Source organism: Benincasa hispida, chromosome 4, assembly GCF_027475165.1.
Source record: "Benincasa hispida cultivar pf3 chromosome 4, pf3_genome.v1.1, whole genome shotgun sequence".
Lineage (NCBI taxonomy): Eukaryota > Viridiplantae > Streptophyta > Magnoliopsida > Cucurbitales > Cucurbitaceae > Benincasa > Benincasa hispida.
The window spans coordinates 70473445-70499888 of record NC_143481.1 but is presented as its reverse complement, the minus strand read 5'-3'; the positions used below and the strand labels follow the sequence as shown (position 1 = coordinate 70499888).

The window sequence follows — 26444 nt, the reverse complement described above, 5'->3', positions numbered from 1 at the left end:
GTTGATCCTACACCATCCAAACATCGATGCTAACATCCCCATGGGAAATAGCCATAAGGACAGATAGCTTATATTGACTGATTTTTCCAGAAGAGTTGAATTCTAATGATTGATCAGATACATGCTGCAATTGTTAGCATGGAGGAGATGCCTCGGCATGTATCGTTGGAAGGCTTGGAAAATAGATAATAAGATGTTAGAAGGGTCAACCGTCTTGTTTCCAATTTGCCCAAGAAAGCACAATTTTGCAAATTATTTAACCTTTGGATAAGTATTTTAGATAACGTGGTTTCGTAATGGCACAAGCAGTTGGGAGTTGAAGCATGCCGACTTCATTGTATAACAAATAAGATTTGTTTTGATTTTCATGTGTGCTTTCCTGTAAAGTATGTTCCAATTTGATAAATATCAATGGAGGCTAAATCATACATGGTTAAATTAGCGTTTTACTAGACTAATCTCTTCCTCTGTCTTTCAATAACTTGCTTACAAGTCTAATCACATTTAGCTCACATCAAACGTTTTAACTATAAATTTACACGTATACAAGTTTCATGTCTTGATCTGGAATTGTTACATCCCCATTCTGTTTTCTTTTCGAGAGAATTCGAGTTAAGTGACCAAATGTCTTCCCCACTTTCAAATTCATTATCACGTAACAATCCCAGCCGTCCAGTCACCATCAACGTTCGCTAAACCTTGGAAGTGGTTTAGGCCACAGAGATGATGTCATTGCCTTTCGCTATATTTGATGTCTATCTTCGATTTTTCATCATTTTCTTTGCCTTCCTCGAGAAGTTCCGTACCACAGCCTCATCGGAAAATGTTAAAGAAATCTCCTCTTCAATAGTTTCTTTTTTTTTGTACCAGCAATCTTTCGAATTGGGTCCAGTAAATTCTGGAGGTGTATCGGGATCTTCAGGAATATCTTGATATAAGTGTTTCAATATGAAAAGAGCAGTGTCATGATCCCTCCAGTAGTTTCTGCATGCCAAAATCAAACCAGTTAATGGAACAGCTATTTACCAATACACCACCCTCCTTATGCTCAAAACCATTGCAGAGAAACAAAAATGTCATGCAGATTGTGATTGGTAGTATCTACAATTTCTTGCTGGATTTGTCGGACAAGTATTAAAAACTGCACATACCGAAAACTTCCAAGTCTAAGAGCCAACAGCAAATGATATGTACAAAAAGCACCTTATTCATCAGTGATCGTGCATCTATATAATTTTTTCCTAGTGGTCTTAGTACACCCCTTTTGACATTTACATACAAGAAGACCCAGCTTATTCACCATCGACATGAATTAGAAGGTTATAAACTAAAAGCTAAATATATTACCAAGACACTTGTCTACACAGCCATGCAGTTGCAGAGCCCAAATTTTTTTGGCAGCATATGGAAAAAAACAACGCAAGGTTCTTCAGGGAAAATATTGCTTGACATATAGAGAATAGAGGGAAGGGAGCATTATTTCTACTTGATTAAAGAATACAGAAAACTCACGTATGGGATTTAAGGGCTTGCAGATATGGATGCTCAAATGTTTTATCCTGCAAGTCAACGAGCTTTGGTTAAAGAGAGATCAGCAGAAGAGTTATTCTCTCATTATGGACGACAACAATGTCAGGCCAAAATCCAAACAACCGGACAATATTGGGTTGTGGTGGTTGGGGGGGGGGGGGAGACCCAAACCCAGGATAGCCGAGAAAAATATAAAGGCCAAAATCAATCAAAACTAAATAAAAAAGCTCTATCTATTAATGGCATGATTCAAAACCCTATCTATTAAAAATAAGAAACAAATAACAAAAAAAAAATCCCTGTGGTAATATATCCCAAAAAGAAGTGTCTTAGCCTGATCAAATCTCCCCTTTAAAACCCTCCCATTCCTCTTGAACCAAATATTCCAGGAAAACAACAAGAAAGGCAGTCCATAATGTGAGGTGGGGCTCTTTAGACAAACAAGGAACAAAATGCTAATTCAGCTTTGTGCACTCCTATCATGGTTACAGAGTTTTGATCATGTGACCGCATTTCACCCTTCTTTAAAAGAGCATTTTCATTGATGAAGTGAGGTATAGAAAAGAGCCACACCTAGGATACTGCATACAAGTCTTTCAGCTAGTGCACAAGGAGGTATAGCTGTAATTACAAAAAAACTTGATGAACTACAGAAACTATTTCAAATTTTTAAGATGGTTTGTTGGATAAAATGTAAATCGGGAGGCTTAGAGACTACTGTCGGTTGTTCCAGTTTTGGCTAATTACAATCATACTTATTTACTAATTTGCAAAATGCTTCAAGTTAAGTCATTGTATTATTTTTTGTGAGCATCCAAAATGCCTCAAGTTGTGATATCTATGCTAGCTCCTCCATGCCTTGATAGTATACTGTCATACTACTTTCTCAATTTTGGTTTCTCACCCAAAGACTAGGAATGGTATGGTATATAAACTTCCAAATTCTGAATCATGTATCACATGAGAACAAGCAATGTATTACAGACAGATGGAAAATTCAGCATCTTAAGATTATATAGTAAAAGGACATACGTACTTGAAGCATGTGATCAATCCGCCCTCCTTCCCTCCCTGTCAATCTCTCTATCATTGCAACACCATAAGACTTCAGTTCTCCTTGAAAATCCTCAGCTTCTTCTACAATAGGTGCAGAAAAAATGAAAGAAGGAGAATGAGATCTCATTTTATTTATTTTATTTATTTACAAGTACGTAAGGAGAGGGAGAGGACATTCTAAAAGATAGCTCAGTCTTTTGAAAAACGATGACGAAATTGGAAAAAGATGGCTCATAGTTATCATAGAGATCCTGCTTGGCGCTAGTTCCAAATAGTAAGAGACTCCACTCTGGTATGAAGGAAAGCCGTGGACAGCCGTTCATAAAGGAATTCAACCTGATCATCCAAATGATGCTACTGGTAGTGGCAGGAAAGAACTGGATCTCAGTTCAGAGCTTGATCAGTGCATAGTTGGACTCAAAAGCCATATTGATTCTCTTGTCAACATGGTTACGTGCACTCAATTATGTACGCAAGTAACAATGTACAAAATCAGGCAGATACTGCGTTAGGAACTGATATATTACCTTCTGGACCATCTGCTTTTCTAGATTGGCAAACTGTGAGTACTTTCACCTGTCAAATAATGTACGCCAGAAACTTCAGCAATTTCTTACATTAACTCAATACCAAACATATATCTATCGGGAGGAAATTTTTATTTCAACAAAGCTCTTAGAAAGAACCAAAACCAAGCTCAAGTTAAGGCAAGCTAGATAGTAATCACATTTGCAAATACTCGCATGCACATAAAGAAGTTTGTTACACGCTTGAAAATAAAAAACCTTAAGAAACAAATATGGGGGTGACCATATTTAACCACATATTTAACCACAACCATTTAGATAAAAGTATTAGGGGTGTTCAAATGCCCAACAATCTAAACAATTCGAACTATCCAACCCAAATAGTAAAGGTTGGGTTGGGTTAGTTTTAATTTTCGGTTGGTTTGGAGTGAATTTGTTATGTATTTTCGGGCTGGGTTGGGTTTGGGTTGCACTTTTTAAAAATTCGGGTTGACCCAAACCAACCCAAATTTCTAATATTGTTATTATTATTATTATATATATATATATATATTATAACATAAATATAATCCATATATATTTTTATGATGTTTATATGAAGTTTATAATAGATATCTTGAATTTTGATATTTAAGATTTGAGTTTTATGAAATTTTAATTATTAGCCTTTGTTGTAAATAAACTTAAGTATTTTAAGTTAATAAAAAAATGTAATAAAAAAAAAAAGAAAAAGAATAAATAACCCAACAACTCAACCCAGCCCAATACAAATTTTAAGAGTTGGGGTGGGATGGTTTGGAGACCTTATTCGTGTCATTCGGGTTGCCAACCCGACGAACCCGAATTTTTGGGTTGGTCCAAAAAATCTCCCAACCCAACCAATATACACCCATAAAAAGTACAAACACAAAGGAACTGTAGACATATGTGCATACCTTTACAAGAGTAAGTAATAAAATATTAATCTAATTTTTGTACTTTGGCTCCCTTTGGTGGCTTTCTTTTTGCTACAGTCATGTATTCTTTCATTTTTCTCCGAATTCTCATAACATTAACATACATGCACACACACATATATATGTATGTATGTATTCCTTACATAATAAGATACAATTTGTAAAATTTGATTTAGATTTTTATTTTTCTATCAGCTAAAATCATATTATATATTTTTATAAACTAATTGATTGTATAAAGTTAGATTAGATTCATGAATGGCACCATTTCATAGGTTATTCCAAAAGAAATTTAACATTAACCATTTTATATTAATGTAGTTAAAAAGTAAATAAATAAATAATATCAGCAATTAATTTTAATATTCATTATTTTTTGTGCATTTAGGATGGCAATGCCCTTAAAAGGAATTCCACCCAAGAATCTTCTTAGAATGCATTTTAACGAGCAACGCAATTGGAAGGTAAATTCCAAGTACAGCTTTAACAATAATAGAATGGAAGTAATTTAAATAATTTCAGAATGTATTTTTCTTTAATATCAAATGGTGTACTAGTAACTTGTATAGTATGATGAAAAGATCTAAAAAATTGATTGATGAAGGCGCAATCTTAAAAAGTTTATTACAACCCACCCCAAAAGTGTGTAGATTGTCCTTCATTGCCTGGGAACGAAGAGCCAAGTTATCAGCAAATTCCTGCACAACATACAGGAAAATCTATCAGAATCACAAAAGCAAGTTCAAGAATAATGAAATTCACTATATCAATACAATGAAGATATTTACACGAAATCCAATATGCAACCTCCTTCCACCTCTATGGAAAGGTATAATAACAGGTCGTTTAAGCATGTACTCCTTGCAAACAAGTGGCTCTACTCTGTATAAATTCAACAAAACTTCCATTAAACGCTCTCCATAATGTATACTAATCACTACCATATGGAGAAGAAAATGAGAAAATGGAGATTGATTACAAACAAGAAAATCACATCTTATTGTTTTTTTTTAAAGGAGAGAATTTCAATTTAAAATATTATGAATGAACTCAAAACGCAGCAAAGAAATGTTTAGGCATGCATTCACAGAGCAAAATGTCCGAGAGCATGTGGTTGGGCTCTGTGGATAAGTGGTGCGCATATAACAAATGACTCCAAGAATGCATGCCCAAAAAGAAAAACACAGTCAATAAATAGAAAATGACGGTGTCAAACTAAAAGCAGAGGTCAAAGAGGAGAAAGGATGTCGGTCAAATAACAGACAAGTACATCACAAAGTGGCTGGTTATTAAAAATAATCAAGCACTTGAATGGTCAAAAATGCATTTTCTATTGGCGAATTACAAAAGTTAGCTTTCAAAGACCTATATGCTACAGGATCAAATGGATGAAAAATGTTAAACATTTGTCGACAAGCTGGCATCTCTTCATTTATATTTTCTTCATCCCAATATTCTTGCCCTTTTCCTGAAGACCAACAAAAAAGTTTTAGAATCATCAAAATAATTTAGCATATAAACCAAAGTCCAGGAGTGCAACTGAACTCCAGATTCAGAAAGAACATATGGGATACCAATATCAAAATAAAAAGAAACTTGCTAGTTTAATGCCAAAAAGAAACATCAATTTTTCTGCAATGCAAGATGGATTTACATGTACAGCACGTTAATCAATTATAATAAATAAATCTCGTTAGCATGCAGATCACTTCTATGATCTGAAATCAAGAAACAAAATGGGCAGACAGCTCTTACTCCTTTTTTTTTATTTATTTTTTTTAAAAAAAAACATTTCATTAATAAATGAAAAGAAACAAAAAGTTCAAAGATACAATTTCCTAGAAGGGTAGAACAATAACGCAAGCAAAACAAGGGAGATGAAACATCCCCAATAAATCCAAATAAAAAAGGGGAAAAGAAGAAAAAAAGAAAACCAGCATCGCAACAGAGCAACTCTTTCCATAAACACTAGGCCAATTCAATCTTCCCCAAATACCACAAACAAAAAGATCTCCAAACATCACCGAAGCAACAGCCCTCTTAACAACTGAAAACTCACTCAATAAAATCATTTGGAGGGCCTAATGTTTGTAAACTAAATCAAGTATGCAACAAGATTATCCAGCTCCATACTAAATAGTTTAGGCATCCTAAACATTTCAACATAGATAGAGAGTTTACAGGGGCAACTAAATGGTCCTCGTTTGGTAAGGTTTTATAGATACCTGAGAATAGAGAATGTCTGGAAATCAAAGATGGTTGTGTTTGGTTGTGCATGGGAATGCTATCAGAATTTTATGAACAAAAATTATGTTTTTATTTAATTTATGAAAGTAAGCATGAAAATCTTTTATAATTGTAATAGATTAATTTATTAACCAATAAACAACATTCAATATATCAATAAAAAAATTAATTAATTATGAATCAATAATAATTTTAATTGTAAATATTTGAAAAATGAGTATTTATAATTAAAAATTAACCAATTAGTATATTTAATGAACGTCATACTAATTGTAATTTAATACCTAATCATTTTTATAATGAATTAATTTTAACATTAGTAATTTTAATTTTTAATTAAATAATATAAGAACATATATTCTAAAAAACAATATATTTTATAAAAAATAATAAAAAAGATAAAAATATGATATATCAATAAAGAATACTAAATTATTATTTTTTTACATATGATGTGTTAATAATGAATGAAATAATAAAAATTAATAACAATAAATAATTAACTGATCTACATATTCATAACAAATGATCAAATTAAAATTAATCTTAGTAAATAATTACTTGGTTATTAAAAAAACAATAAAGTAATAAATTATTAGTATAGAAATAGAATTTTTGTACTAATTAAATTTAACTAATCCTAGTTTACTAATTAAATATATTTAAGATATTGTTCACTAATAAATTATTAATTTATGTAAAAAAATAATTGTATTCATTTAATAAAATTTTATTATAAAAATAAGTTAAGTAAAAATTTTAATAGATTGTTATTGATTTATGAAAATAAATATTTATATTATTTTTATTAAATTAATATTAATTACTTAACTAATTAACTAGATTTAAAGTGAAATTATATATAAAATAAAAACAGATGATGAAAGGGAAAGAACCCCACAATTTTGAAAGGGAATAGAAAACTCTTATCTGTGGGAAATGAGAATGTCTAAGAATAGCTTATTCCCAGACAAATAGTTGAAAATTGTAAAACAAGCATGGGATTTGGATGCCTATGCCAATTCCCATGCAGAAAACCCTCCAACCAAACGACCCCTTATATCAATGCAAATTTACCTTGTAACGACACACCATTGCAGACAGACGATTAATGATTACAACAATTATTTCCATAAAGATTATAATGTAGCTAGCATGTCAAAAATGCGAGCTTACCAATTCCAATACGGATATTACGAAGTGCAAGAAAGACGCCAAGAGGAGATCCAACAGCAAAAAATGTATCAACCTAAGAGAAAAAAATATTGTAGATAAAATAGTCAAAAACCAGTATTCTCTAACGCTGAACAAGGAAATAAAATATAGCATGAACACATGTATTGGAATATATCTAAAGAATTTTCTCTTGTCAATCACACTCCTCCTGCCGTACCTTAAATGCAAGCTTTTTGTACTTTATACTAGGAGTAAAACTCTTTGAGCCATCATCTTGTTCAGGAGGTACCTCTTCTAACATGGGCTCCTTAGGCATACCTATTAAACTTTTCTTCTTTCCTGATAAAATGTTTCAAAAATTGAAAATATCATTTGTATAACAAGTAAACAAAAAAGTGAAACAATTCTGAGGCACCTTCACTCAATCCTCCATCTGTGTCCCTATTAGCAGACACCAATTCAAGTTCTGCCAACTTGTTTTTAAGATAATCAACCTAACAAACACAAAGTTCAAATAAGACATCCTACACATGGAAGTTGCACGTTGAAAGCATATAGGAATAAGTAAAACATGACACGTGCATGCAAGGGAATGCATAATCATTCTTGTACGTTGGAAGTGTACAAGGATAAATAAAACATGACATATGTCATATGTGTGTAATAACGCTGAGTCTACTGACCTCTTCTTTCAGGGATTTGATTACTTCGTCTTTATCATTTGAATCCTCAAATTGTAGCTCACTGGTTCTATTTACACTAGGAACCTCTAAGTCGCAGTTTTCATTTTTATTTAACCCCTCCACCTCATCGCTTGTTTGAGGAAGCCTTTCACTGGAATCGTAGTCAGCCACCCCACAAGGATTTTCTTGTTTGGTAATGAGATCAGATGAATGTGACGCCACAGGGTCCACAACAACTGAAGGATCTTCCAAATGCATTTGATGCATATTTCTCTCATCATCCTCTTTAGCCAGGTGTAAGTCTGAACATCCATAAACGGCAGTTGAACAGTTATCCTCTGTATCAAAGGAAGAGTTCTGTGCAGAGTATTGATTGTCCACCCCTGAGAACCCTTCACTTCTAGCATGCTCCCCATACATCCAATCCATTGGAAAAGGAGATGACAGATTCTCCTGGTGGCAGAGGATATCATATGAAAGGACACTTCCCAAAGAATGTCCATAGATGGAAACCTGAGTAATAATACGAAATATATAAAAAACCCAATATGCATAATCGAATTTGACGGAAGTCAATGGTAAAAATAAAATAATCATTGAGCCACATACCTTTCCATCATACCCTGGATTCCTTCTAAGGAACTTCATATAAAGTCGATTTAATTGGTTAGATACCTGGAGAGAAATCAATATGCCCGTTCAGTCATAGTTCCATGGACGTTTGAAGAGCTTCATATCATGAAAATCTGTCAGTGCTACATAACCAGTATTATAACACTTCCACATTGTAGACAGTATCCCTCGTATTTGAGTGTACTTCAGAAGGTTTCTTGCAATCACAGCATTTATTGGATTATCTAAAGCTGGGAAGAGCTTAGTGATGAAAATAATAATAGAGGAAAAACACAATATTTACGTGGAAACCCAAGACCAGGGAGAAAAACCACGGTACAGATCTTTTCTTTTATTATTATAAAACTAATACACTGAATACATGAGAACAGGATGAATAAATAGACTTGTAGAGAACCCTAGGGTTAGAGACAATTACAAAAATACCCCTAGAGTAAAAACCCTATTTTCAACACTCCCCTCAAGTTGGTGCATAAATGTCGATAAGACCCAACTTGCTGAGACAATAGTCAAAATTTGGTCTAAGCAACCCCTTGGTGAGAACATCTGCCACTTGTTGATTAGACGGAATATAGGGAATACAAATGCTCCCGTTATCCAATCTTTCTTTAATGAAGTGTCGGTCAATCTCTACATGTTTGGTCCTGTCATGCTGAACTGGGTTGTTCGTAATGTTTATTACAGCCTTATTATCACAGAACAATCTCATTGGAAGCTCCCTGTCTTGGTAAAGATTAGTCAACACTTTATTTAACCAGATTTCTTCACATATTCCCAAATTCATTGCCCTGTACTCAGCTTCAGCACTACTCCTCGCCACTACTCCCTGTTTCTTACTTCACCAATTGACAAGGTTACGCCAGACAAAGGTACAATATCCAGAAGTTGACTTTCTATCAATAACAGAGCCTGCCTAATCAGAATCTGTATAAGCTTCAATCGTTCTTTTCCCAGATTTTTTAAACATTAAGCCCTTACCGGGGGTTCCCTTCAAATATCGAAGGGTACGCTCAACTGCATTCATATGTTCCTCAACGGAGCTTGCATAAACTGGCTCACAACGCTTACTGCATATGAAATGTCTGGTCTGGTATGGGATAGGTAGATCAGCTTTCCAACCAACCTCTGGTACCTTTCCTTTCTCACAGGAACCTCGTTGTTTGTAACACCAAGTTTTGCATTATACTGCACAGGTGTGTCAATAGGTTTACAGCCAGTCATGTCATGTCTGTCTCTTTGAGTAAATCAAGTGTATATTTTCTTTGTGATACTGAAATACCTTCTCTTAATCGAGCTACCTCCATTCCCAGGAAGTATCTCAGCATACCAAGGTCTTTAATTTCAAATTCTTTGGCCATTCTCATTTTAAGCCTCAAAATTTCACTCTCATCATCACCAGACAAAACAATATCATCAACATACACTATGAGAACAGCAACCTTCCCGGAAACCGATCGTTTTGTAAATAATGTATGATCTGAGTGCCCTTGGTTGTAACCTTGTGCTTTAACAAATGTAGTAAACCTATCGAACCAAGCCCTTGGGGATTGTTTCAGTCCATATAAGGATTTCTTCAGTCTGCAAACCTTGTGCTTGAACTGACTTTCAAATCCAGGAGGCGGGCTCATATAGACCTCCTCTTCAAGTTCACCATTAAGGAACGCATTTTTAACGTCCAATTGATACAGTGGCCAATCTTTGTTAACAGCAACTGACAAAAACACACGAATAGTGTTGAGTTTAGCCACAGGAGAGAATATTTCAGAATATTCAACTCCATAAGTCTGGGTAAAACCTTTAGCAACAAATCTGGCCTTATACCGATCAATCGTCCCATCTGACTTGTATTTTACAGTAAAAACCCATTTACAACCAACCGTCTTGTGTCCTTCTGGTAAAGGTACCTGTTCCCATGTACCATTTTTCTCAAGCGCCCTCATTTCTTCCATAACAGCCAATTTCCATTCAAAGTTCTCCATGGCTTGACGGATATTGCTTGGAATTATTATGGTGTCCAAGCTAGTGGTAAATGCTTTAAACTCGGAAGACAAGTTATTCTACGTCAAGTAGCTGTGCATAGAGTACTTTGCACATGAGCGAGTACCTTTCCTTAATGCTATCGGAAGGTCGAGAGAGGCATCATGATTTTCCACTTCTCTCGGTATCTCAGCATGACTGGTCACCTGTAAATCGAGATTTTTAGTAATATCTTCCACTCCTTTGTCAACAATAGGACTTTTATCTTTATTATTCTCTCTTTCAGTTGTTCCTTCATCTGACACATATTCTGTATGGTCATTTCGACCTCCTACATCTTTTTCGTCCCTGCACTTGTCAGTCTCCATACATATATCAACTTCATTAGTTTCAAGAATACACGTACCTGAACCATATGCCGGTTCTAACTTCTGGACCTGAGCCGATGGATTAACAGGTGGCAATTCTTCCTTTCAACGATTCTTCCTATAGTAAGTTATCCAACGAAGATGGTTGGTAGGGAGAACAGGACAGGCTCGTTCAGAACTAGTGGAAGGGATCAGAGTGGAATCCCCTAAGGGAATAGCATAGGTGGACCAGTTAGGCTCTTCACTTGGACTCTCCCCCTGAAGATGACTAACAGGAAAGAAAGGTTGGTCTTCAACAAAGGTAATATCCATGGATACAAAATATTTTCTAAAGGATGGATAATAGCATTTATATCCACGTTGATGAAGGGGATACCCAACAAAGACATATTTTTGAGCACGAGGGTGAAATTTTGTGGGATTTGGGCCATGAGAGTGGACAAAAGCGACACAACCGAAGACACGGAGGGGTACATCGGAAATCAGACGAGTAGTCGAAAAGGACTCTTTGAAAAGGTCTAAGGGATTATGAAAGTCAAGGACACGAGAAGGCATACGGTTGATGAGGTGAGCCGCTGTAAGAATGACATCGCCCCATAGGTAGGACGGAAGAGTAGCAGACACCATTAAAGACCGGGCAACTTCCATCAGATGACGATTTTTACCTCGGCTACTCCATTTTATTGAGGGGTAAAAGCACACGAGCTCTGATAAACAATGCCCTTAGACACAAGAAAGTCATGAACAGAGGTATTAAAGAACTCTCGTCCATTATCACTCCTTAAAATCCCAATTTTGGCATGGAACTGGGTTTCAATCATAGTATAAAATTGTTTAAAGGTAGACGACACCTCTGACTTATCGGCTAGTAAGAACACCCAAGTAAGACGTGTATGGTTGTCTATGAAGGTGACGAACCAACGTTTACCAGTAGAGGTAGTGGTTGGTGATGGTCCCCAGACATCACTATGAATAAGGGAGAAGGGACTAGATGGCTTATATGGTTGAGAACGAAACGAAACACGACTTTGTTTGGCACAAATGCATACATCACAAGTTAAAGATGCTATATCAATATTGCGAAACAAATGTGGAAATAAATATTTCATATACTGAAAGTTCGGATGGCCTAAACGATAATGTCATAACATAAAGTCATTTTCAGAAGTAGAAAACTTTAAAGACATAAAACCAGCGGTGTGATCCCCCTTAGAAGAAGTCTCGTCAGAAAGAAAGTAGAGTCCCCTATCATGCCGGGCAGTGCCAATCGTCATCCCCGACTTCTGATCCTGAAACACAACAGAGTCTGGTGAAAAAATAGCTTTACAGTTCAGATCTCTTGTAATTTTACTGACCGATAAAAGATTATATGATATTTGTGGCGCATGAAGAGTATCACGTAAAATAAAACCATCAAGAGGAAAAATATTCCCTTTTCCTGTATCTGTGGCAAAAGACCCATCTGCAATTCTGATACGTTCATTCCCCGCACTCGGACAGTAAGTAACAAACAATTCTGAAGAGCTAGTGAGATGATCTGTGGCCCCTGAATCTACGATCCAGGGTTTCTTGCCATTAATGCTAACAAGACCAAGAGCTGAGAACGTACCTGATTGAGCAATGGCACTTACTCCGACGGCATTCACATTGGTCTTACTATGGGCTAAAGACTGATGCTGTGAATTTTCAGTAACTGGATCACTGACAGAAGTACGTCCGGAGTTTGATCTATCATGGGACTGTCGTTTCTTACTGTTGGGGGGCCTGCCATGCAGTTTCCAACATTGGTCCTTCGTATGCCACGGCTTTTTACAGTGCTCACAGACAGGTATGGGCTTTTTGTCACTGTCAGAATTGGACGCCTTTGAGACAAAGGCTGATGCATCAACAGAGGCTATCACCGGACTATTCATAGCCTGTGATCGGTCTTCTTCTAGACGAATCTCGGAACACACCTCTCGGAGAGAGGGAATAGGTCGTTGACCCAATAAGCGACTTCGAACACTATCATATTTTGGGTTCAATCCGGCCAAAAACACATAAACCCGATCTGCCTCTTCAAACTTCAAATACTATGCCCTATCCTGTGCGCAGTTCCAAATAATCTCCCGGCACAAATCCATTTCTTGCCAAAAAACTAACAGCTTATTGAAGTAGGACGTAACAGTCATGTTTCCTTGCTTGCATTCATGGACTTGTTTATGTAAAGTGTACAATCGGGATGCGTTTTGTCGTTGTGAGTACAAGTCCCTGGTTGCCTCCCAGATATCTCTTGCAGTTGCTGCATATAGAAGAGGCCGGCCAATCTGGGGCTCCATACTGTTGATAAGAGCAGACCGTAGCAAAGAGTCCTCCCCTTTCCAGATTCTTTCGAGGACCACCTGGGATGGGTTTCGGAATTTCTCCTGTCAGATATCCGAATTTATGCCTACCTTCTAGAGCCATTCGAATTGACTGGGACCATGAGAAGTAATTCTCCCCATTCAGTTTTTCTCCAACTAGAACTCCTGCAGAATTGCCCACTGAACCAGTTAAGTAATTTGTATTGGGCAAAATAGATAACGAGTTTACTGGATTCTCTGGACCAGTAGACGGTTGGAAAGTTGTGCCAAGCATTGTATCTGAAATCTGCTGATGCAAAAAGGCCAACCGATGACTCACATCATCGGAGTAATGAACCGAACTACAACCGGCTGGAAATCGAGTCGCCATGGTCGCCGGCGGGGCACTGGTAGCCGGCTGAGAGATCGCCGGTAAATGAGAAGGCCCCGGTCGGCTGCACTGCTCAAGATGGTTGCCCGAAAAACCCTCAATTCCTCTGGTCAAACGAACTGAGAACAGAATCGGAGAGATTCTGCTCTCCTTGCCGGACAGAGTAACTCATCGGGCCTGTCGCGACTCCTTGGGTGTACACCGGCGACGCGGTCGTGGTTCTGAAGGAGGTCGAAGATCGGAAAACCGGTGTTGCTTCATCGATCGGAAAAACGGGTTCGACAGAAGACGAAACCCCATAGTTGGCGACCGGAAACTCAGATTGTCGAGGAGGAGCGATCGGAAGCTCATCTGTTGCCTGCACATCGGAAACACCTCTGTCCGTCGATGTTCTTGGGCTGTTCCTGATCAGCAACTGTGATCCCGTTGCAACTGGATGGTTTCCTGAAGAATTGGTTGCCTGCAATCGGACGGCGGAGATTAAGTCTGGTAGGGCAGCCTGAAAACATTCCTTAACCACAACCCTAATAGCGGTTTGCATATCAAAACTTGAAGATCCACCAGCGGAAGACGATTGTGGATGGTTTTCTTCCATAATGGCTAGAATTTCGTCCCTTTGCTCTGATACCATGATGAAAATAATAACAGAGGAAAAACACAATATTTACGTGGAAACCCTAGACCAGGGAGAAAAACCACGGTACAGATCTTTTCTTTTATTATTATAAAACTAATACACTGAATACATGAGAATAGGGTGAATAAATAGACTTATAGAGAACCCTAGGGTTAGAGACAATTACAAAAATACCCCTAGAGTAAAAACCCTATTTTCAACACTTATGTAATGGTTTCGTCCAAAGGAGGGAGTTCCCCTGGGCTTATAATTTGTATCTTCTCTTTGGTTTCTGTAATATCCCGCCATTTATTATCATATATATATATATATATAACTACCAAATAGACAAGATTTGAATTGGAAATAACTATAGGGGATGGGACTCGACAGAAGAAGGACAAATACAAACTTTCCATATTATATCCAAAAAGAGGAACCTCTACAAAAGCAAAGGAGTTAGAATAAATCCCTATTAGATAGGTAATGATAAAGCAAGTGGTAAATAAAGAGTGAAAAAATAACAAAACAGATCACGAAGAGTACAAATAAAGCAAACCAAAAAACATCAAAAATCTGAATTGGAACTCTCACAATGAGGGGAGAAAAGAGAACAGTGAGATGGTTAATTTACAAGCGATTGAGTGAACGAGCCCCAAGAAAAAGCTGGCAAAGAGAGCCCGAGAGGCCAAACGCAACATGAAAGACTGCCCTCTGAAACCATACAAAAGGCCAGAAAAATCATGAAACAGGCACCTCTAGAGCACCAGAGAAGCTCAGAAGATAAAAAACCAAAAACCATAAAAAACCAAAAACCATGAAAAATACAGGAACATGCTTCAGCTTCAACTACAAAGAAAATCTTCCAATGAAAAAGGCAAAGCTGACAACTTGCTAACAACCAAATGAGAATCACTGAATCCGAACCTCCAAAAGAAGCAAAAATGGCAATGGAAAGCTTTCAAAACTTTTTTTTTTTTTTGGGAGCGGGGGTAATGAGAAACAAGGGATATCACGTGAAAGGATCCAAAGCCTCAACAAAACAACCTAAAGGACAAGATCACAAAAAGAGGAAAAAGAAGACAACTTATATGAAAGCTTTCACAAACCTCGAAGGAGTGAGTGAACAACCATCAACCAATTTATGACCTCTTCTCCAAAAATAATGCCTACTCCCTCAACTCGTTCTAAAAAAATAGGAAAAGTCTGATCCTCTTATAGATTATAATCCAAGAAAAAATATTGGATGAAGAGATAGGGGAAAGTAAAACACGGCTTAAACTGAACTCTTACATGGTTTCCTATTGAAATCATGGGAGAAATTTCATGCTATCTCAGGACCAAAAACTTCAATGAGAAGCAAATAAGCAAGGTAGGGGGAACGTCACATCCTTGAAATGATGAAACTAGATCTTCAGCTTAAGAATCTTCAAATCAATATCATCCATGTTATTTTCCGTTTGGCTATAAGACTGGTTCCACACTACTCAAGCTAGCTTGATTCAGCATCAGAATCATCATCAAAACATGAAGGACACTGGGAAGTTGAAGAGTCTTTTGTTGAATGAAAGACTCCTTTAGTGGAGACAAAATCAGCATCTGCTTAAAATAATTCTTTCTGGCTGCAATGAATGGGGTGTAAAGACCAGGAGGAGACATTGTTGAGAATTTCTGAGTGGCTGCTTTCTTAACATAGGAGACCAAAAGACTTGAAACATTTTCTTCAATGATATCTGGATTCAAAGGAAGAACGCCAATGAACACTGGTCGATCAACTATCAAGAGAAAAGTTTCTGTAAATCTAGAGAAGTTAAAAAATTATGAAGTAAGAGCCAGCAGAGTGGAAAAGATTTTAAAAAGACCAGCAGCCAACATTGAAGTCAATTCCCAATGCTCTGAAAACAGGACAACAGTTCGTACGACTACTGGAAAAGTACGTACTGGAGTGCCAAAGAAGAAACCATCTGCTAAATAACCATGGATAAAGATAAAGAAATAATCTTCAACCGCATCTAACCATCTGCTAAATAACCATGGAAAAAGAGAGAGAACCTTCAGTGACGTCTATCTAAGAATGAGAGACTAAGATCACTGCAGGGAATAAGGATGCCATAAGACTCCCCACCAGCATCCAACAAGGCCTCAGATGCTTTTCCGAATGCCAGATAGGTAGGAAGATCAGTCCAAATCGCAACATCTTTGGATGCCAAAGTTGAACAGGAGCACTGAATGTTATTTCTGAAGCTTTGTAGGAAATTTAATTAACCTTCTACCTACAGAAGAATTTCCTTCTCTTCTCATGTTTGAATTCTTTTTCTCAGGCTTCTTCTTCACGATAGACTATACAGAAATCAGATATTACTGGCTCAGAGCCATTAAGCCACATGACCGTCCACCATCATACTCCCCGTACTAAGAAACCCCTTCTTTTGACTAACAGCAGAGAAGTGAATGATGACTGCTCTCTTCTGTAAGAACAACAAATTTGAAGGAGTATCACAAAATGGACAAGACATGGGGGTAAGTTAACCTTCACAATGCTGTCCCCCTCTTCCTGAAGTGCCTCAACTAAGGACTCTCATCTTCACTGTACACATGACACACTTTTTCCACATCAACATCTTCTGGTTCCGAACGAAAAAATATGGAAGAGAGGCTCGTTGCCCATCTACCATCTCCAGGACCATATGGAAGAACAGAACAATTTAGTGATCTTATGTTTACCAATGCCCGGGAATCCTGTAAGAGTAGGAAGATCACTTTTTTCCAACAAACTAAATTAGATGCCGCTTCACTTTTGTAACCTTCTGATGACTTCAAAAGAGAGAGCCACTTTCTTTAGCATGAGAAAAGTATACATATATTATGTGGGGAGCTTGGAGAGAGAGGCCTGAATGTTTATAACCTTCCACCCGTATAAAGAATGGAGCTTTTCCAACTTTGGTGTTTACATAAGGATATTAATGTGGATAATAAGGGAACAAAAGGATTGGCTCTTGGACTTTCAAATGAGAGGAAGGCAAAGGTAGGATTTAGAGGAAAAACATCCACTTAAGACCCAACAACCCAAATCATGGTCATCACAATCAATACCCACAATCACTGTTTTATCAAGGTTCCAACTGAGATTGATGGCTTAGTGCCATCTAAAAACGAAATGAGATTGATGGCTTCCCATTTTAAAGCTTACAACTCAATCCAGATCAAGCCCTCTGAGGAGAAGTCTGTAGGCAGTCCACTACAATGAGTAAAGAGAAAGGAGAGACAGTCTCCTTGCACAATACATCTACAAGCTTGAATTTTGGCTCTAGGCTTCCATTTATTAATTGGAAATAGAAATATAAACATGAACCCCTTCTCTCTGGCAAGAACCAAAACACCCTTGCCAGTTTCAAGGACGGTATCATGGAGGCCGAAGGTCTTTTCCAGACCAAGCTTAAAGGAAACACCTTTTATTTTGCCAAATCCACTCATCACAATGAGTTCATTTCTTATAAGGCAAGAATTAATGGTTTTCCTTCCACCAACAAAAGTTGATTCCGGTGCAGTAATGTAAACAACGAAACCTTGTTAAATCCTAACTAACCTTAGTGTCTGATCATAATTTTATAGAGCCATGTAAGAAGATCAATATAGCATGGCAGATCATAAGCCATGCAATGAGATAGCAACTCTTTTAGCATCATCCCTTTTTATAACATGTAGGCTATATATTTCATTAATGTTAGCATATTAGTGCACAATAAGAGGACGGAGTTCACAAAGTAGATCTAGGTTTCACCCTTCTATGATGATATGTATCAGTTGCATAGAATTATACACACAATAATGAAAGAACGAAACAAACAAATCTTATGTCAGTTAACCCATCAACAAAGGACTTGGGAGAACAAGTATGGATAAAATAGAAGTATTGGACGATAGCAGTCTAAACAAAACATGCACTACCGAGTTGATGATGTCCTGACAATATATGGGGCTCATGTAATATAAAACATCATGAGCAGTCGCACCCAACATGACACGCAAACCCTTCACTCCATCTAAAGTAATTTTTTCAACAGCAGCTTCACCACTAAGCTTCAGACCCTTCCTCCACTGGAAAAAAAAAATGTTCGATGAAAAGAGTCAACAAAACTAAAAAACTCACCTGAATGTAGGGCGAGAAAAAAGAGCTTCTTAGCTACCTGGCAGGGGATAAAGAGGACTCTTTGAGTGCTACGTTGGTGTAAAGTGAGGTGTCGCTCTCCAAGACTGGATGTGATATGCCGAAAATTCCCAACATCGTCAACTAGATTAGATTTCTCCAATCTTTGACCAATACCATGAACCATAAACACAAGATGTCGAACAGGAACCTAGAGGAACAACCTCAGTTGAATAATGGCTTCCAAAATGAAATGATGTACGTACAAAATTTTACAAAATCAAGTTAATTATACAATTATCAAACAAGTTCAAGATTAACGAGAGAGTTCTAATCATTAGATTAGATCGAGTAGTTTAACAATTTTCAGAAATCTTTGTAGCTTTTCGCATTCACTGTTGCTGGTAAAACTGGAATTTTATTAAATAATTCCTCTTTCTAACTTTACAATATTACAAATGTTTATCTTAAAGTAGAGACACGACATGACAATTAGCATCCCAGTCCTTGGAGATTTTACTAAGATATAGCAAATTACAGGCTAATATAATAAAAACAAATGTTAAAGTGTAAGTCAACAACGGTTATATATGGTAGTCAAGCAGATTAAAATTTCAAACAAAGGTTCTACACCTCATCCATCTAAATTAGTGAGCCATCCAAGCATGTAGAGAAAGGATAAATCCTCAATGCCAGGCCTTTATTATCTTTATTTTTTAAAAAAAAGTAAACAAAACATTTTATTGTTGAAATGAAAGGAGAATAGTGTTCAAAAATACGAAATCTCCAAAGAGAAACAAGAAGAATAAAAGAAAGTGATAAAACACGGGACAAATTATTATACTTAAAATGAATGAAATTATTTTAGAAGCCATAAAACATCATTTAGATATTTAAAGGGCATACTTGAACGTCAAGATATTGCTCCAAATCTCAACCTATTATCAAAGAACTTCAAAACACGATAGATAGATATATATATATATATATATTATTTTTTTGGGATAAGGGAGGAGGAGGGGAGGGGGTGCAAAGGAGAACTGGAAGGAGGAAAAGAAGACAAAGAAATCAATCATAATGAAATTTGTAAGAATGAGAAATTTCAACTACCATATGTTACTATATTATTTTGAAACTAAAATCAAGAGGATAACTATTGATATAGCTTACTAGTAATTTGAAAATAACTAATATTAAATTAAATTGATGGTGACATCATAATAAAAGAAAACAAAATCCTGGTAGGACAGATACATGAAAGAATCGTGATGACATATCCTAAAATTCTGAGAAGGATATAATATGGATACAAGAAGCTCAATGCTAGTAGACATACCTGTGAACAGTAATCGTCCATTTCTTCTTCCCTTTGCTGACGCAAATCATCCTTGAAAATTAGAAGAAATAAAAATGTGAGGGAGAAAACATTGATAAAAAATCTCATACAAAAAAAAAAAGAAAGAAAGAAAGAGAATTGATAGAATGTTTTTCATTTTCCTCCAATTTGGAGTAAACCTAACTTTTTTTTTTCTTCGGAAGGAACCATAATTTCATTTCCTCATTAAGTGCAATTTTTTTATCATTCAATCTTGGATCCTGCTTCGCAGCTAGTTATTTTTCATGTTTAAGAGGAAATATATGTACTTTTCCATGAGGGAGACCCATCTTTAGTGTTTTTCAAGTGTATGGATCAAAGTGAGAAATGTCTTCAATGTAAAACAAAATACACTAGAGGTATATGGTGGAAAGAGACCACATAATTCTAAAGAGATGAAGAGAAGATGGACAGAAGTTAGAGTAGGGTACAAGTACATTTTAATGAGCTTCAAAATTTCAAGGTAACAATATTAGAGCTAAGGTTGTAATCAAAATGGTAGTTTTCCCCCCATGTCCCGTAGGATTCAGAATCTCCATTATGATCCTTTCTTGTGAATTGAAGTTTCACATCAGAAGGGGTGAAATATTAAGGCAATGGTAAAATTATACTAACAGAACTGCGAGAAAGAAAGAAATACAAACCTGAGTGGGTTTAGGCGAATTAGATGGGGAGTAGCCACGCCTTAACTTAATTCCATTGCCACCCAAACTAATAACACTAGAAAAAGCAGAAGCATCAACATTCAGCCAGGCCTCCCAAGTATCATCTTCTCCAGTGAAAAGGGCATGAAGTCCCTACATTAGGAATTCCAAGATAAATCACTTTCCTAAATTTCAAGTAATGATGAGACAACAAAATAAATCTCCATGCTCCAACTAATTTACATACTGGGGTAAATCCTTGTAAATCAACCCGGGATGCAAAAAGTCCAGACGGCTGAAATGTTCTCCGGTGCCACACCTAGACCAAAATCATCTCCATCCATAACTTGCTAATCATTAAGATATTTATAAAATTGTAAGTTTATAAACGAAGATAAACTAGAAACTACACAGCAATAAAGGGAATATTTCAAATGGAAGCATTTTCTTCAACGTGAACTTCGAGATGCTTTGCATACAAAATTTTCAAACAATAGAGAGATTGGATAAAAATAAGAGAAGATGATCTATTCGAGAAACAAAAATGAACCCGACTACGATAGGCAATTTCCAACTGTTCAGCAACATCCTCCCGAAGTGGAAGCCAATCAAGTCCTCCTTTACGAGCAAACCAATGGCCTCTCATCACCCGACGATTTTCTGCATTCCAATAAACAGGAAAACAATGTCTCTTCACTAAATCTACCTGCATATATAATACGACTTCAGTTGCAAGTAATTGTATGTTAAACCAAAAAAAAAAAAGGCAACAAATTGGAAAGAATAAAAAGAAGGCAAAAACATGAAACAAGGAGAAAATTCTTTAAATTATAGATTACATCAAATTGACCTCATAGAGTCCTCCTTTGACAGGGACACCAACTCGCTCTTCTTCAATGTCATACAATTTAGCAACCTCTGAAGCAGATTCATTTCTTTGTTTATCAAGCCTCAGACTAGAGCCAGCTCTTTCTTTTGGCCCCTCGCTACATTCTGCATACTCTTTCCACCAGATAGAAAGTAGTTCATCCTCCCTCTATATTCAAATCCAAAAAATGTGAATGATATTTGAACATTTTTTCCATTTACTTCAAATAAAGAAGCAGACAAAACAAACCATCATGTATAAATAAATAGTTAGGATAGAAACACACACACAGAATAATATATAAAAAGAAACAATAACTTCTTGTTAAAATAAAAGACTAAGCCAAATGAACATATAAAAGGGTGCTCCAATAGGCATATAAAGGGGAAATTACAAACTGAATTCGAGAGAGTACACCAACTTGAAAGTGACGATAATGACTAGATAAAAATGAACCCCTCCCTTCTATGTACAACACATCATCAAATATCCAACAATTCCTTTCTCGGCATAATTCTCATAAACCAGTCAAATAGTGTTCTCTTTTTTTTCAAAAAGGAAAGAAGGCTTTTCATTTAAAAGAGAATATGAAGGAAGAAAAGAAAAGAACACCAAAAGAACATAGATAGAGGAAAATAAGCATCCCAAAAGTACATAAAACATTCCAGCATGCTTAATACTGTTTCCAAAAACATTCCAGATCTCCTCTTTCAGTTTATGTCCATACAGAATTGACCCCACCATAACTTCAACTGAAATAGAACAGTGCGCCAAGTTAAACTTATTAAAGATCTAATTCCAAAATTGGAACGATAAATCTAGACCCTTTGAGGACATCCAATAAAATCAGAACGGTGTAGAAAAATCTAGTTCCAAAAAGAGTAGGCAAAGTAATAATGAACAAAAAGATAGCATTGATTCTTCTCATCACGGTTTTTACAAATAACTCCTGATTTAGAGATAGTTGGCAACCAAAAAATGTCTTTTGAAACTTACCATTCAGCAATCAGTTTCCTCAATACTAAGGTATAAAAATTTTGTCCATATTTTTAGAATTTTAAGTAATGTACATTTAGTCCCTGAGTTTGAGTATAGGTTTATTGATCGGTAAGTTTCGAAAGTTTAGTCCCCGACCTTTAGAAAATGGCTTGAAAAGGTCTTTAGACTGTTAGTTTACTGACAAAAAGATGATTTGACAATTAACTTACTGACTACATTTGTTAACATGATTGGCAGTTGGAAAATTATACAAAATTTTTAAGCTCATGTGATATTTCTCTCTCCATCCTTCTTCCTCTCCTTCTCCTCCTCCTCCAGTGGTGTCGCCATTGTAAAGTCTCTTCCTCACAATTTGTTTCTTATCCCTTTTGTGAGTCCAAATCTTGAAATTTGGAAGGCGAAACAGAAATAGTCTCTGAGTTTGAAATTCGGATACCTCTTTAATAAACTGAACATCGGTCCAGAGACCTTATATAAAACAATTTCTTGAAGGTCAGGAACTAAACTGTTCATTTCTTTTAAACACTTACAAAACAAACCTATCATCGAACTCAGAGACAAAAGTGGTGATCCAGAGATGGTCCGAGAAGAATCCTCCATTGAGATTCATGTATATAAAGAAAACAATTTTGTTGAAGAATGAAATGAGAAGAAAAACTCCCAAATACACAAAAGGGTCCATTACAACAAAGTTTTCCAACTGGAAATTTGAAGTAAAACTATGATCATCGAAAAGCCAAATACTTTCGCACTAGTAAACAGGATGGAATACAATTAAATCCAAAGAAACCATCAAAATTGGAGGAAAAGGCCCAGAAAAATTATATTTTACCAGGTATGACCACTCAAAAGCATCCAGCATTAAAAACCAATTACAAGAACGAGTGGCAAAAGGGCAGTGGGCAACTTCAAGTTCAGATAGTGCTTTGAACTTAGGCAAGGTGTAATGATAAGTTAATTACACTATGTTATATGTTTACATAATGGAATTCCTCCGCCTTCACTTACTTAAAACTACAATTAACATCCAAAAACGAATTCCATAAACATGCAGGTGAGTGGACAGTGAACAATATAATGAGTTAAAGATATTGTAGAATAGAAGGCAACTCTAAGGTGGTTCACTGGAAGCAATTCATGAAATATGGGTGAACATACATTAACTAACTACACAAGAGGTTGAAAAATACACCTGCAAGAAAGATGCCTCTATTGCAAGAGAATCCCTCATGCCAAATCGAAAATAGTCACCCTTCCCTACTATTTCAGTCTTAGGAACAGATGCAGCTAGCTCTGTTGAAACATAAGCAGCAGAAAATCATCAAAAGGTTTGAAAGCCCTTTGATTCAAAATCTCCTAGCAAACTCCTATTTTTAATGAGAATATCAACTATATTACAACAAAAACACAGAGGTGACATGTATAGAAGAAGACCTTTATAAGAAGAATAGAAATAAGTACAATGTTAATTATTTCAAATAGTGATAAACAAAATATATACACCAATGGCTGGATATAAAATTTTAATGTCTTCCTAAAATAGGCTTCTTAGTTTCCTCAAATATGATTCCGAGTCTAAACTTAAACTTGAATTGGCGGCCGTTCACCTCCCCTTCCCATTAGTCCATGATCGATCTACTGCTTCCAGAAACCTACTGTCATTGTTTGCTTTATAGGAATTTTTGAAGAGGTATTGTAATTAAAGAGTGAGCTGGGGGAATCGAATCTCAAACTACGATGTTGATAGTATGAATATTATGCCAGTTGAGATACGCTCTTGTTAGCTGCTTTAAAAGAATTTTAGTAAAGTTATTTTGTGTTGTTTTGTTCTGTCTTTCCTTGGTTTGGGGGTTTACATTCCCTTGTAATTGTTTTGATTCTACTTTTGATGTTTTGGTTGGTGTTTGTTCCAGGTTTGTAATTGTGGTTGGAACTTTGATTGTATTCCTTTAGTCTTATTGGATATGATGATGCTTCAACCTAGTTGAAATCTCCGATAGACCTCCTGATCCTTAGTCCTTATTGTAATAAAAGGATTAGTCTTATTTCATTACCTCAATGAAAGGCTAGTTTCCTGTTTCAAAAAGAAAATTATTATCATCTCGGTTTTCTACCACGTTTCTCGTCACTCTCGCAAAGGTCGCATTCGAAAACTATCATTGAAGACGAAGAAAATGAAAAGCACTCACCATTCCCAAGCAAAGGTACTTTACAGAAATACCAGCGGACATCACCGCCATCGGAAGGACTCCTCGTCTGTGCAAGATACTTCTGCCTACCTTCGCAGTGCTCGATCACATCCTCCAATTTTGCAATGTTAGATGGCGTGTTTTTTAGTGAATCAGGGGACGCTTCTGGAACTTCAGCAGAACCTATAGCTGCCGAAATCAACATGTCATCGCCACCTATATCCTTCGAACTATTTACATCCATTCCGGCGTCTGATTGAATAGTTTTTGCCTCGGAACCTGTCACTGAGAAAGAGGTTCCGAAGCAATTACAGGGCAGGTTAACTCAGAGGATTGTGCAAGTTTTCTTCCCTCGAAAGAATCGTCGACTATGACCCGAATCCAACACCCAGCTGGAATCCTTCGAGAAACCAGAAACAGAACCACATAACGTAACAATTAAGAAAACCAGACACAGAAGGCACCCAATTGAAGTACCACACACACCTTCCTGCAGAGCAATTTGGAATAGCGAAACAGAGTTTGACTGGTGCGGTTTAAGAATTTCGCTTCATCAAACACAATGTATAAAAGCGGGAAGGAGACGACGTTCAGTTACAGATGGAATCATTGCCCTGCATGTTCGATCCAAGAGAATCGGCGGAGAGAGCTTCGATGGGGAGAAGGATGGCGGTGGGCTGTGGATGTGACTTCTGGTACGGTTTTAGACAGGCGGTGACAGACGGAACCGCACCGGTGCGGTGGTTTAAAAATTTTCAATTATTTTTGTTGCGTAGTCGTTTGGTTCTTTCTTTGGCAAATTTTTTAGAAAATTTCATAAAATGGCCGAAATCCAAAAACTTTTTTTTATTCACGACCTCTTTCTAAAAACTTTTCTACTACTTATCTTTCCTCTATGCGAAATATCAAAATTATTTCTACTTTTTAAAAAGCCTTTAGACCGTCACATTTCTTCTTCATTCTACGATTTCCCCAGTCCTTCATTCAATATGCATTCAATACACCACCAACATTCTACCAAAACATTTATTTCCAACTAATATTCTGAAGAGAATGGAACATCTCTCTCATTATTCATTTTTTGTCATTGAACTCTCCACAAAATTCTCTCATTATTCTCTTGTAGCTTTCTCTCAGAGTTTCAATCCAACATCTTCGGATTCTCTGGTAGCTTTCTCTCGTAGCTTTCATCGTCGGATTCAGTCCACATTTCTTCTTCCTTCAACGGTTTCTTCAACCCTTCATTCAATGTACGATTTCTTCTATTAGATCGCTTTCATAATAAGTGTCGTTTAGCATTAAATTACTACACGATCGTTTATAATTTACTATACGATCATGTACACGATCGTTTAGTAAATTATAAACGATTGTGTAATAATTTATACACGATCGTTTAGTAATATATGCAATGAGAAATTATACACGGTCGTTTAGTAATTATACACGATTGTTTAATAAATTAGAACGATCATTTAGTAAATTATAAACAATCGTTTAGTAATTTATTGTACGATCGTTTAGTAAATTACTATGCGATAATTTACTAAGCGATTATGTAGTAAATTATAAACGATCGTGTAGTAATTTAATTATACTCATTGCATATATTATTAAATGATCGTGTATAATTATACTCATTGCATATATTACTAAACGATCGTTTATAATTTACTAAATGACCTGTTGGGGTTTGTGCCCTAAAGTCTCGTGTCATGTAGTTTGTAAACAACTTTGTACG

At 36.3% G+C, this 26444-nt stretch overlaps 1 protein-coding gene across 6 annotated transcripts; it reads right to left on the bottom strand.

The window, feature by feature from the left end:
- Positions 1–375: 375 nt before the first annotated feature.
- On the bottom strand, positions 376–26444 carry SGR2 (shoot gravitropism 2 (SGR2)). 6 transcript variants are annotated; one of them, XM_090312863.1, is made up of 22 exons: positions 25190–25537; positions 24704–25103; positions 23707–23807; positions 21498–21683; positions 21198–21353; positions 20895–20966; positions 20648–20800; positions 19965–20015; positions 18669–18839; positions 18430–18579; positions 8785–8850; positions 8176–8688; positions 7908–7986; positions 7710–7831; positions 7493–7565; positions 5435–5537; positions 4858–4951; positions 4705–4767; positions 3114–3162; positions 2567–2667; positions 1513–1559; positions 376–984 (listed from the first exon to the last, which is right to left on the bottom strand). In XM_090312863.1, the coding sequence occupies exons 2-22, from the start codon at positions 24945–24947 to the stop codon at positions 756–758; spliced, it is 2823 nt and encodes a 940-aa protein (XP_090168989.1). In that variant the 5' UTR covers positions 24948–25103; positions 25190–25537; the 3' UTR covers positions 376–755. The 6 variants fall into 6 exon arrangements, with proteins under 6 accessions (XP_090168989.1, XP_038884946.2, XP_038884944.2 ...); XM_039029018.2 differs by having other exon boundaries at positions 2563–2667; positions 24704–26444; XM_039029016.2 differs by having other exon boundaries at positions 24704–26444.

Excerpts from the sequence above, each read along its gene's own strand:
- SGR2 (XM_039029016.2), bottom strand. The coding sequence starts at position 24,947 with ATGGATGTAAATAGTTCGAAGGATATAGGTGGCGATGACATGTTGATT. Across the intron at positions 20,801-20,894 it reads ATTTACAAGGATTTACCCCA|GGACTTCATGCCCTTTTCAC; the intron begins GTATGTAAATTA and ends TTCCTAATGTAG. Across the intron at positions 4,952-5,434 it reads TTTGATCCTGTAGCATATAG|AGTAGAGCCACTTGTTTGCA; the intron begins GTCTTTGAAAGC and ends GAATTTATACAG.